Here is a 13,293-nt window from a genome sequence, read left to right as displayed (position 1 = left end):
GCAAATGATTCAGTTGCAATCTAGTAATCCTTGAACCAAACTGCAATAACTTAAAGGAAAGATGGGAAAAAATGTGTAGAAAAATTGCTGTTTAATCCACCACATTTGAAAGAGAAGAAGTTAGTGTAAATAGAAATCGAGTAATTCCCCTATAGTTCAATCAGAATTTAATATTTCACAAGAATGTCACTGCCAGGAGAAGCTTAAAGCTCTTGACTGCTCGTCGAATCGATTCATCTACCAATGGTACTCACTTACTCACTCTGCTCTAGATATTTTTCAGACTATTTTACTCATTCTATGCTGTAACGTCTTCAAGCAAACAAAGAGTAGGAGATTTTGACTTATTGTTTTATGCCAGTGCCAAAAATGCCAAAAATGCCAACAATTAGGCTCAATTCAAATTAAATCCATTAACCAATCAAACTGAAATGAAATTATCATCATTTTTACTTCTGTATGGCTTTTAAACATGACTTATTACCAACGAAGTCAACTAGGCTACAAATTTGCTGGATCAGAAGAATTCTTAAGTTTTGATGGAACGGAAATTCAGAAAATTGGTCTTTAGATGAGAAGCTTCTGAAGCTACTAAAGCTTCAAAAAGCAAGACAACAAGGCATCAACAAGGAGATTCCGATGAAGAAGTATAGCTGGATAGAACGTACATTTCGGAAGAAAAATACCAGAGAAAATGTCAATGCTATTCAATACTGGACAGAAAGGCAAGTTTGCCAAGGAAAATGACGATCAAGAGCTCCGTAAGCTGTTAGGTGCAAAACAGTAATGAAATAATATTAGCTTAATGCAAGCTTAATGTATGGATAGATAATTTGTAAAAACTAGGTGACACACTCTACCAAGCAAAGACCGTACACTCAGGAACATAGTAAGCTCAAGAGCATGATCACGTGATATATATAAGTACACTCGAGAACATGATCTTTACCTGTTAGGTCCCGCCAGCAACAAAGATTGGAATGCTTTTGATGTAACCCAAACTCCATATTGGAACATCGTTGCAGTACGTAAGTAGTAAGAAGTAATTATCCCTTTTAAAGCATTTTTCCTATTAAAAGATTGAAAGCCAAAAAGCAAGTAATTTCATTTTTTTTTTTCTATATTTATTCCACATTCGATTATAAATCTTTCACTCGTTGTCCTCGTTTCTATGCTCTTTGGTATGGAAACAGCATGAGAAGCCTTGCAAAACATTTCATGCTTGTCGGCTGCAGAGAGTAAAAATATAAAAGTAGTCTTAAAGCTTACATAACATCAACAGCAGCCATAGAAAAGCAGGAACAGCAGTAAAATTGAAGCCCTCTAGCTTTTTTTTCCATCTCTAAAAAAATAAACTTTTTCTTCTATCTCCTCGACTTGCTGCAATGTGTGTGCAGAATACTGTTAACATGTGATAAGGATTTTGTTTTTCAACATCATCGTTACAATCGATGCATATAGGACAAAAGTCAAGAGAGCCAGGCAAGAGTGAGAAAAAGACAAATTGCATTGATTTCATGAGTTTCCAATGTATGGCACATAGAGGAAATAGAGGAAAGAAGATAAACACAAAAAGATAGAGGAACTAGAATGATATCGTATAGACCAGGACGAGAGTGAAAAAAATCAATTTAAAGTAAAATTGAATGTGAGAAGGAAAAAAAAAGTTTTAATGGACAGATTTTTTTTTTCTGTCAGTTGACATTTCCTGAACTGTGCAGCTTCAATGTTGATGATAAAAAAATGAAGAGATTAAATTATTCTGATATTAATAGTTTTTGCGATGAATTTTAAATGCATAAGTTTTGACAAAAAAGTGTGAATTAAATCAGTGGTGGGCAGCCTATGTGCCGCGGCACAGTATACACTAGCATCCGGTCAATGAATTTTTAAAAATGACATACACCATAAACTGTATGCGGCGTGTTAGGAGAGGCTTACCACCAATTTGTGCCGCGGATAAAAGGTTGTCCACCACTGAATAAAATAAAACAAATTGATGCACAGAAATAAAGGCACAGATTTAATGTGTAATAATTTACATGAATTTCTTCTCAACATCCAAAGGGCCAATAACACTGAAATTCTACGTCGATCGTACGATCACCCAACTTCTATCCCCTCGTCTCTTTCACCTGTTGTTTCCATAGCAACCTGTTCCGTGTAAACAACATAATTGTATCGAAATGTTATTGTCGTACTAAAAAATATAATATTAAAAATGTCACTATTTTTCGATACAAAAGTGCAATTTGTTGACAATGACATAGTCAGCACAATTGTTGTTTTTCATCCGTTTGAGTCAATATTTGCTGTGGCTGGATATGGCGATAATCGTGGAGGAACTGTAACAATTTTTGATGAGTCGGTAAGATTGAATTGAAATTGGACAATTTTTTGTTATTGACTGTGGAATTGGAAGGTTATTAGTTAGGTATTTGAGGAGTTCTGGTCATTTTGATGATGTTTGGAGTATTTGTGATGATATTTTGGGAGTTCAATATTTTTGAGGATATGCTCCAAATTCCACAAATCGGTCAATCTATCAAAAATCCAATCTTAGGCTTAAATGGCTGTGACTCGATGCCGGATTCGATTGGAATCCGATACCATACCAAAATCACACCGGTCTGATGCCGGATTTTAGATCGATAAACTGAATTGTGCTATTCGGATGCAATCCTGCTATTACTTCCAATTTTACTGTCCTGATTTGTCCAAACTTATGTTAACTGCTCTTAAAAGCAATTCCATGACCTGTAATTTAAACAATAGTTTATCCACAAAATTAAAAACTTTATTCCTTTGTTTCCAAAAAAATCAACAGGGAGAACCATTAAAAGACATTCACTATCCAAACCATCCAGTTAGTCAAGCAACGTCGCTTTGCTTTCATCCGCAAAAACAAATTCTCATTTCTGGATGGGAGAATGGTGAGATTCATGCATGGATTAGTGGAAAAAGAGAATTTATGTCAATTCAAGGTTCTGGATACCATAAATCACCAGTCATGCTCGTTGAATTTAGTGAGCAAGGTGGACGACTTGTTACTGCTGATTCTGTAAGTCTTCTTTTATTATCGTCATGCTTTAGTCATTATATTAAATTTTTCATTCACAGAATGGAACAATGACCGGCTGGAGATGTGACAATCAAGGACAATTCTTGACAATGTTTAGTCACGACCTTCGAGATCCACTCCTGCACATCACATTCCGACGAACTGTTGAAAATTCAACAACTACAGAATTAATGAATCTTGCAAAATTGGCAGTTGCCGGTGACCAAGTTGCACTCGACACCATCACAACATGGCGTCCAAAGACAGCTGTACGAAATTTATCACATGCCGGTGTTAAGGATAATCATTGTTTTTATGTTGGCTCACAATCTGGTGTATTATTTTATGTAAATCAGTCTGGAACATGCACTGAGGTTTTACGAACCGAATCTCCTATAATTCAGATTCTGTTTCATCCAAAACGTGAAGCTATTGTGACTTTGATGGAGGATATGACAATTTCTCATTATTTAGTTGAGAACTCTGGAAATTTGACAGAATTAGATCGTGTGAAGTTGTCGAGTAGAATTTCTGGTTACGATGGAAATATCTCATGGGCTGGAAATGCACTGGCTATTATAACTGGCGATCTGACTGTCCGTATATTAGATATTGACACAAGTGAAAATTTCTTGCTCCCCACCGACCACTCATCATTTTTATCAAAAGCAATGATGAAAGGTCCACATTCAGAAATTTTCACAGCCATCAGCTACTGTACACAAAATCAAAAGCTTTGTGGTTCAACAAATCAAGGAGCAATTTATATTTGGAAAAAGACATTGTTTAAGTCAGACACTGAGAGTGAATGGCAATTGACGGACATATCAAAAGTTCGAGGATCTATAAAGCAATGTATTTGGGGTAATATAGGAGCTGATCCATGTATTGTTGTTAATTGTGTATCGAATGTTTATATTCTCAAAGAGCAGCCATTGATGAGTTATCATACACGAGAATTATGGGCAATTCAAAGAGCATCAAATCAAATTGTCATCATACAGCAACAAAAAAATGTTCAACAACAATTTACTGTCAATTGTGATGTGTCAATAACAAATGTCTGCTTAAATGACTTACACTTGATTCTAACAAATGGAAAGACTGTGATGCTATATAAAATACAAAAGACATCACATCAAATTGACAACATCACAACAAACAATGAATTGGTATTGAGTGATAATTTAACTGCTCGATTTCTCTCGAGCTTTCCCTGTGAGAATTTTCAAATTTTCATCTACAATGAAAATGTGATTTGCATTAATCAAAAGTCTGTAATTGTGATGTCACTGAATGGTGTGAAGCTGCAAGAGCACTCATTTACGGAACATGATGGAAAGATTCTTGGTGCGGAATTAACAAATAAATATTTAACAATAACAACAATGAATGGATTCATAAAAATTTATGACATATCGCGTCACGAGCTGAAACTTATTATCCCAGCTAAAAGTGCATATGATTTATTTGACAGTTTTGGTGAAATTATTGCAGCAAAAACAAATTGTGACGGGACACTTTGTGCAATTACGATTGCTAATGATAATTTAGTGCCTGATGGAAAGCTGTACGTATGGCGACTCGAAACTGACACGGTTATATTTTATGACTTTGTTCAATTGCCAAGATTGCCGATTTCATTTTGTTGGGATACAGATGATTCGCGTTTGCTTTCATGTGAGGCAAAGTTAATAACAAAAACGACCAAGAAGAATGCAGACACAAATATGTCGATGGTTGAGACTCAAGTCTACATCATGTTTCCGACAAATACTTCAATTCTTGAAATTGAGGTCATTGACTTGACAACAAATGAAAAATTGATTAACTTATGTGCTCCAAATTTAATAACTCTCAAGACAGGCGTTATGGAGCATAAATGCTTGAGAAATTTTATTGGCTTGGAAAACATTGATGCGGCAACAAGAAAAATGATTCTTGATTTTAGTCTGAATGTCGCCCAAGGGAATCTTGACCAAGCTTTTGCCTGTATTAGATCACTTAAATCTGATGCCATTTGGAATAACTTGGCAAAAATGTGCGTGCAAACGAGACGTCTTGATGTTGCACAGATTTGTCTCGGACATTTAAGGAAGGCAAGATCAGTGAGAGCTATCCGGAAGGCAATAAATGATCCATCATTAGAGGAGGAAGCAAAAACAGCTGTTTTAGCAATTGAATTGGGCATGATTGAGGAAGCTGAGAATCTTTACAAAAAGTGTGGGCGATTTGATTTGCTGAATAAGCTGTTGCAAAATTGTGGACGTTTTGAGGAGGCTTTGAAAATCGCTGAACAGTAAGTTTGATTACCCTTTATATGACATTTATTCCTAAACACTAAACACATGCTAAAAGCGTACTTCCGTTGAAAAAAAATTCATTTAAATTTTTATCACTTTTTTAATTTCCCACACAGTGACCGCGTTCATCTGAAAAATACTCGAATGAAATACGCCCACTGGCTTAGTGAAAATGGTCATACAGCTGAATCTCTCAAAATGTATCAAATGACTAGCGATCCAGTACACAGCATAACTCAGCTTTTAATGGAAGATCCTAATGCTCTCCGTAAATACATGCAATCCACAACAGATCCAGAAATGTTAAAATGGTATGCTCAATATATTGAGAGCACTGGTGACATGGAATCGGCTTTTAAGATTTACCAAAAGTCTGAGGATTACTTTAGTCAGGTGAGGATTTTGTGCTTTTTGGGACAGATATCGAAAGCCGACTCAGTTGCTCGTAGTTCTGGTGACAAATCTGCTTGTTACCATTTGGCAAGACAGTATGAGAGTATTGGGAAATTTCATGATGCTATTCAATTCTACACAAAAGCACAGACATATGGAAATGCTATACGAATATGTAAGGAGAATGACTTTCAAGATGAATTGTGGAATGTGGCAATTGTGGCAAATAAAAAGGAAAAAATCAATTCAGCTGTTTATTTTGAGGAAGTTGGTGACTATAAAAGAGCAGTTGAACTTTATCATCGTTCTGGATTCATACATAAAGCAATAGAACTTGCATTCTCATCCCAACAGCCTGACATTTTGCAAGTCATTGCCTCAGAATTGAATGAAAAATCTGATCCAGAATTAGTCAAACGATGTGCTGAATTCTTTCAAAGTATCAATCTCTTTCAAAAAGCAGTCATGCTTCTTGCAAGTACAAGACAATTTGAAAATGCGTTAAATGTCTGTTTCAAGCATGCCGTACCAATGACAGAGAATCTTGCTGAAATTTTGACACCACAAGCAAGTGACGAAATTGATGACAATTTAAAGAATGAAATTTTAATAAAAATTGGAAGTTTATTACAAGAGCAAGGCGACTATCATTTGGCAACAAAAAAATTCACGCAAGCTGGTGACAAAATAAGAGCAATGAAAAGTCTATTAAAGTCAGGAGATACCGAAAAGATTGTCTTTTTTGCTACCATGTCGCGTCAAAAGGAAATTTATATTATGGCTGGAAATTATCTTCAGTCACTTGACTGGCAAAATGACCCGAAAATTCTCAAGAATATCACAACCTTTTATACAAAAGGGCAAGCCTATGATTTACTAGCAAATTTCCATGTGGTTGCAGCACAAGCAGAGGTAGACGACTATAGAGATTATGTTAAGGCATTAAAGTCCCTTCAAGATGCTGCAAAATGTTTATTAAAAATTTCATCAAATCACGGTGCATTAGAAACTTTACAGCAGTCAATTTTGACTACGAAGAAGGTCATTGAGATGCAGGACATGATTGAGCGTAAGGATTACTACTCAGTCATTGGTGGATGTAAAAATCTTTTAATGCAAAAAGAACAAACACCAACAAGACATTCCGATATTCTTGGATTGCTCATCGAGTCTCAAATATCAGTAAAACAATATTCAGAAGCTCTGGCATCCTTAAAGGAACTAGCAAATAGACAGCCTGATTGGAGTACTCGTGAGATAATTGATCGAGCATTGATTGAAAGATTAGCAAATGAACTGGATATTGATTTCAATCAATTATGGAACAGTGGACGGAAGACTTTGAGGAAGCAGGAATCAGTTGATGAGAGTGATGACGATGATGATGAAGAGGAAATTGAAGAGAATTTAAGATCTGAAGGTTAAGGAGATTATTAATGTAGATTTAGTATTTATGTAGAATTTTAGAAGTGCACGCAAAATGACTGTTTTAATTGTATGTCTATAAAATATGGTTCCTATTCAAGGGTCAGACGTTTGAAGTGTCCATTACTGTACTTTCTGCACCTATTGGATTTTTATGCCACGTATGACATTGTTTAGACTTTCGGAAGACTATTGACAAGTTTAATCGAAAGTTCCGGATCTGTCCGACAAGTCAAGTTGTCCATTCGGATATGCTATCACACAGTACAGAGAGTATAGTCCAAAAGAACATCAAGTACAGTACAATTCTTTGGATTGTCTGACCCTGGTTCCTCTTTTGCAAAAGAAAAAGTTAATCCTATACAACTGCTGCTTACTATTGGCACAAAATATTTAAGAAGGCACATGTGCTACTTGAGATTAAGATATAAAAGAATAAACACGAAAATTCACTTTTGAGCATTCCAAAAAAATTCTTTATTTGTCTACAGCAGTGCTGTCCAACCTTTTTTTCTACAGGATTTCTTATTGGTAACTTACTTACTTCCTTGGCGAAGGCCAACGAGGACTCATTGCCGCATTTAGGGTTCGTTCGAAGCTGGATCTCTCTTTAGATAACTTCTGCCAGTTTCTAATTCCCGGTCTTTTCCATCGTTACTCATACAGCAATCCCATGATGGTGGTAAGGCACGACCAAAATCACTCGCTGCGACTAACACATAGTTTGAACAGCTCCACTCTACAGACATATATAGTTTCAATAACACAAACAAAAGACTATAAACAGCCAGAAGAATTATCATTGCATGCCTAATTTATTTTATATAATTCCAAAATAGTCTAAAATTGTTTCCTCATTCACACTGCGCAAATTTTCCAACTCGATGTCGCATCATAATAAACATAAACAGCAACAACAACAACAACAAACAGCAGACACAAAACTATGATGAAAAAAAGGAGTTGAACTAGTGTATCGGGTAGAAACCCAATGCGGATATATTCACACCGTCCATAAAAAGTCTTGCGGGTAGGCCAAGCTTCGCTTGGCAAATGTTTGAGGGATCAGGCTCCAGCGGGTAGGCCAAGCTTCGCTTGGCAAATGTTTGAGGAATCAGGCTCCAGCGGGTAGGCCAATTCGCTTGGCAAATGTTTGAGGAATCAGGCTCCAGCGGGTAGGCCAAGCTTCGCTTGGCAAATGTTTGAGGAATCAGGCTCCAGCGGGTAGGCCAAGCTTCGCTTGGCAAATGTTTGAGGGATTAGGCTCCACAGGCAGCTTGGCAAATGTTTGAGGAATCAAGCTCCAGCGGGTAGGCCAAGCTTCGCTTGGCAAATGTTTGAGGGATTAGGCTCCAGCAGGCCAAGCTTCGCTTGGCAAATGTTTGAGGAATCAAGCTCCAGCGGGTAGGCCAAGCTTCGCTTGGCAAATATTTGAGGAATCAAGCTCCAGCGGGTAGGCCAAGCTTCGCTTGGCAAATGTTTGAGGAATCAAGCTCCAGCGGGTAGGCCAAGCTTCGCTTGGCAAATGTTTGAGGGATTAGGCTCCAGTTAGCCGCTTGGCAAATGTTTGAGGGATCAGGCTCCAGTAGGCCAAGCTTCGCTTGGCAAATGTTTGAGGGATCAGGCTCCAGGGGTATCTTCGCTTGGCAAATGTTTGAGGAATCAGGCTCCAGTGGGTAGGCTTCTTGGCAAATGTTTGAGGAATCAGGCTCCAGTTTAGGCTAATTCGCTTGGCAAATATTTGAGGAATCAAGCTCCAGCGGGTAGGCCAAGCTTCGCTTGGCAAATATTTGAGGAATCAAGCTCCAGCTAGGCCAAGCTTCGCTTGGCAAATGTTTGAGGAATCAGGCTCCAGCAAAATGTTTGAGGAATCAGGCTTCAGCGGGTAGGCCAATGTTTGAGGGATTAGGCTCCAGTGGTAGGCAAGCTTCGCTTGGCAAATGTTTGAGGAATCAAGCTCCAGCGGGTAGGCCAAATGTTTGAGGGATTAGGCTCCAGCCAGCTTCGCTTGGCAAATGTTTGAGGGATTAGGCTCCAGCGGGTAGGCCAAGCTTCGCTTGGCAAATGTTTGAGGAATCAAGCTCCAGCGGGTATTTCGCTTGGCAAATGTTTGAGGGATCAGGCTCCAGCGGGTAAGCTGCTTCGCTTGGCAAATGTTTGAGGAATCAAGCTCCAGCGGGTAGGCCAAGCTTCGCTTGGCGAATGTTTGAGGGATCAAGCTCCAGCGGGCAGGCCAAGCTTCGCTTGGCAAATGTTTGAGGGATTAGGCTCCAGCGGGTAGGCCAAGCTTCGCTTGGCAAATGTTTGAGGAATCAAGCTCCGGCGGGTAGGCCAAGCTTCGCTTGGCGAATGTTTGAGGGATCAAGCTCCAGCGGGCAGGCCAAGCTTCGCTTGGCAAATACTTGAGGGATCAGGCTCCAGCGGGTAGGCCAAGCTTCGCTTGGCAAATGTTTGAGGGATTAAGCTCCAGCGAGCAGGCTTTAAATATTTTTCGTAATTTTCATACAATGTTCAAAGTTTCAAAAAATCATAGAAAACATTGATTTTGAAATTTTGTATGAAAACGAAAGTTTTTTGCTTTTTTAGAAGCAACGGCTGTACCTGCCATCCCCAAAAACTAATCAGCTCTTCTATAGAGTAATACGGATCGATTGCAAAAAACTAGAAGTCTCTACGATGTCTCGCTATTGAGATTTCTTGCTGATTAACTTGTTTGTTTGTTTGCTTGCTTGTTTGTTTGCTTGTTTGTTTGTTTGTTTGCTTGCTTACAGAAAGCGAATTTTTTGATTTTCTCAGCAATGCCTCAACCAATTTCAAATCTGTTTTTTGATTATGGTGAGGAATTCCAGGCACAAACTTTTTGCGATAGAACAAAACTTGCCATTGTGCTTAGTTTTGCTGAAAAATCCAAAAAACAGATTTTTCAATCTGAACAAATTCAATACATTCACACGTGAAAACGGTGTGAATATAAAAAAAAAGTTTTTCATTGAGTCAACAATAATTATTTTTATTATCGCCCGTTTTAAGCTGAAAATTAAATAGAAAAAGTTTCTTTTTTCACCATCAGTGCCAGGGGTTAGTGTGTATCTATCCACAACTAAATGTACATAAACAACAATACAAACTTTGTGTGGATGTGGATGAGGATGTGGAGATATTTGTGGGATGGTTAATGCTTATGAGAGGGGACAACAATGTTGTCATAAATTATGCTACTTTTTATGTCATTTTTTGACGAAAATATCTCCACAAATCTGTGATTAGCCTCAACGTGAAAAAGTACAGGCTTTCAATTACGGACAGTGCAGAGATGCCAGCAAAAAGTCCCAAAATTCCTCCGACATATGAAAGAAAGTCGACAACTTTAAACTGTTGATAACGAATCATTGCATAATATTCATTGTCCTTCCATTTTATTGATATGGATATGTTCTGCATGCTGGAATGAATTAACATATTATTTCGGACACGACTTCCTGAGATGAATATGTTGAAACTAGTTATGACTGTAGTAAATCATATGGTTTACAACTTGACATTTGTTCATCTTGCCATTAAATGTCATATTCATAACTAGACATACGGTAACAAACTTCTTACCTATTAAACGGAAAAGTAAATGCTTCATATGTATAGGTCACATAGTTACACAACGGCAAGCAATGACATAGTCCATGTGACTTGTATAGATGCTCATATTTCCCAAAATCTGAAAATCCTTCGTACATCACCGCACAAAATTCAAAGGTTTGAAAATCACAGACTTTTGCTGACTGATTTCTGATGGAATAGAATGGAAGGCAGCCACAGTTTAAGTAAACTACAAAGTTGCATGATTAAATTATGTTCAACATATGAAGCACTATGACTTACTTATTTCTGATAGGCATTCCAATTCGCAATTTTTCTCTGTGTAAACCTTAAAATACTTCAACTTCCTTTCATCATTGAAATAACATTTTCGAATATCAACATCAAATGCTTGCATGTCTTGATCAGTTTTGACTATGGTTGGTGTTAAGGAGACTTCAGTCGCAGACCAGTCTTCTATTCTAATAATTTCTCCATTTACAGGTAGCTCGTTTGGAGGATGAATAATATAAGAATCAACATTATAGCATCCTTGAATCATTACATTTGTTCTAAAGGATATTTCAAATCCTTTTCCGTCATCAGCAGATGTTTTCCATGGGTAGGTGATAGGTTTACTAGTATTGTAAGTGTACAAAAAGTCTTTGGAAATTCTAAAAAAATTAAATAATTTTTTAAGGTTTAAAAACGTCTTTGGATGAATGGTCGACCACTCAATATTGACGAACCTGTCATCATGCAAGAGTTTTGATTGATCAATCATATTAAAAGTATGTCCCATTCCAATATTTGTCAAAGTTTCAGTAAATGGTGTATCAATCATTCCATTCCATTTAGCAATCTTATGTTCAAACCATGGAGGTTCCAAATGTGTATAATCTCGTAAAAAATCAACGAATTCTGATGATGTCGAGTAGTTGTACGGGAATCGTCTTACTATTTGTTGCATTGTTTTGCCACACATGGTAGCAAAAACTTGGTCACTAAAAATAATTAGAATATATAAAGAATAAAATGTTTCATGAAAATGATTGGCTTGATTAAAGCTTACTCAATTGTTATGTCTTCTATCGTATATCTTCTCAATCTATATGCAATAAGAGTACCTTCATGAATGTAACGATTCAAATAATTCCTTTCGCGTTTTGTAATATCATCATTAACATCAGCAACTAAAGTAAAGGCAGGAAATGGCAGCTGAAAAGATTTAGTGCAAACAATTAATCTATGCTGTTCAAGTATATAGAAAGTGTGACAATTACATCTTCTACTTTAGTTGGAACTCCTTCTAGACTCATGACAACCTCACTAGATTTTAGTTTCAAATATACTTCACGTACCAGAATGAAGGCAATTATCATTGAAGATGTGAAAATGATTAGCCAAGTACTCCTAAAATTTAAAGCTCATAAGAAGCCATCCACTTATAATATTGAGGATTACCTCTCAATAATACTTCTTTCCGAGTTGCCGATATGATTAAGGCTGTGTATTGAAGAATTTTCTAGAAAATTCTTTAAATACTTTTGAACTTCATTTTGAGTATTTTTAATGCCAATTGGATATACTTTTCGAGATCTTCGTTTCCAAAAATTCGGGATTTTGTACTTCGACTTTACATTCTTAACTATCATTGTTAAAGGAATAATCACAAAGAATTTTATGATTTCACCAGCAGAAAGGAATGAAAATCCAGCAAATAATCCAAAAAAGCCACCAATTAGAGATAGAATGTCCACCAATGTTTGTCCTTTCTTCTTACTGGTTGCCAAAATTTCTTTTACTCCCAATTCTATCTTTACTTCTGTACTGTGCGTTATTTTTCCAGGTCTCTGAAAAATACAGTCTTATGATTACTGTTTCCATTGCATATTTATAGTATATACCATATAAAACATCTTTTTTGTTGCTGCAAAGCTAAGAAAAAATTGATCATAGAAACATGAGCCTTAGAAAGAATTAGTCTTCTTACTCAACTATCAAGTCATATTTGACATTCTCACACGGATCATAGCAGCTACAATAGTCTTTTACTGAAGCAAATTGTTCTTCAACATCCCTAAAGCAGCTTTCATCAATAATGCCACAAATTCTAGTTTCCTTATTTCTGACCATATAAAATTGGACACATCCACAAGTTGCTAATGTCTGGTTTGATAGACATTCTCGTTCACAATTAACTTTATTATATGCTGAAAAAAACTCAAGTCGCCGTTCATTTTTTAAGTAACAGAGGCGACTAGAAATTAAATTTGATAAATGCAGTCTAGATCTACAAGATTTTGGACAGCCAAACTTACTCCTTAATATCAAATTCAGCCATTGATTCATCAACAGTAGTGACCTTAGGTATTAAAGTATATTTTGAATTTGACATATCCTTTGCATGTCGAACCAAAGCGGAATCTGATATAACTTCGTATGGATCATGAACAAATATATTAATTCCACTATATATTCGTTTAGGAACAACGTGATCAAAAATCTTGACTAACTTAAAATTGGGAAATTGCACTT

General features: G+C 36.7%; 2 protein-coding genes across 2 annotated transcripts; one reads left to right on the top strand and one right to left on the bottom strand.

Moving 5' to 3' along the window:
- Positions 1-2,143: 2,143 nt before the first annotated feature.
- rempA (intraflagellar transport protein rempA) lies at positions 2,144-7,472 on the top strand. Its single transcript, XM_070648556.1, has 4 exons — positions 2,144-2,368; positions 2,828-3,061; positions 3,121-5,360; positions 5,481-7,472. Exons 1-4 carry the CDS (start codon positions 2,222-2,224, stop codon positions 7,180-7,182), a joined length of 4,323 nt encoding a protein of 1,440 aa, XP_070504657.1. The 5' UTR covers positions 2,144-2,221; the 3' UTR covers positions 7,183-7,472.
- A 3,575-nt stretch (positions 7,473-11,047) lies between these two features.
- LOC139096812 (pickpocket protein 28-like) lies at positions 11,048-12,074 on the bottom strand. The gene is made up of 4 exons (XM_070648567.1): positions 12,039-12,074; positions 11,828-11,973; positions 11,505-11,759; positions 11,048-11,429 (listed from the first exon to the last, which is right to left on the bottom strand). Exons 1-4 carry the CDS (start codon positions 12,072-12,074, stop codon positions 11,048-11,050), a joined length of 819 nt encoding a protein of 272 aa, XP_070504668.1.
- Positions 12,075-13,293: the final 1,219 nt, after the last annotated feature.

This window comes from Chironomus tepperi, unplaced genomic scaffold (genome assembly GCF_022539635.2).
Source record: "Chironomus tepperi strain 1889 unplaced genomic scaffold, CSIRO-AGI_Ctep_v1 contig_406, whole genome shotgun sequence".
Lineage (NCBI taxonomy): Eukaryota > Metazoa > Arthropoda > Insecta > Diptera > Chironomidae > Chironomus > Chironomus tepperi.
This window is presented reverse-complemented; position numbering and strand designations above follow the sequence as displayed.

What these genes read in the sequence shown, in the direction of transcription:
- LOC139096812 (XM_070648567.1), bottom strand. Translation starts at nt 12,074, where the DNA reads ATGAGTCTAGAAGGAGTTCCAACTAAAGTAGAAGAT. An exon ending in TTCCAACTAAAGTAGAAGAT is followed by an intron (nt 11,974 to 12,038) that starts GTAATTGTCACA and finishes AAATCTTTTCAG; the next exon opens with CTGCCATTTCCTGCCTTTAC. An exon ending in ATAGAAGACATAACAATTGA is followed by an intron (nt 11,760 to 11,827) that starts GTAAGCTTTAAT and finishes AATTATTTTTAG; the next exon opens with TGACCAAGTTTTTGCTACCA.
- rempA (XM_070648556.1), top strand. Translation starts at nt 2,222, where the DNA reads ATGTCACTATTTTTCGATACAAAAGTGCAATTTGTTGACAATGACATA. An exon ending in TAACAATTTTTGATGAGTCG is followed by an intron (nt 2,369 to 2,827) that starts GTAAGATTGAAT and finishes AAAAATCAACAG; the next exon opens with GGAGAACCATTAAAAGACAT. An exon ending in GACTTGTTACTGCTGATTCT is followed by an intron (nt 3,062 to 3,120) that starts GTAAGTCTTCTT and finishes TTTCATTCACAG; the next exon opens with AATGGAACAATGACCGGCTG.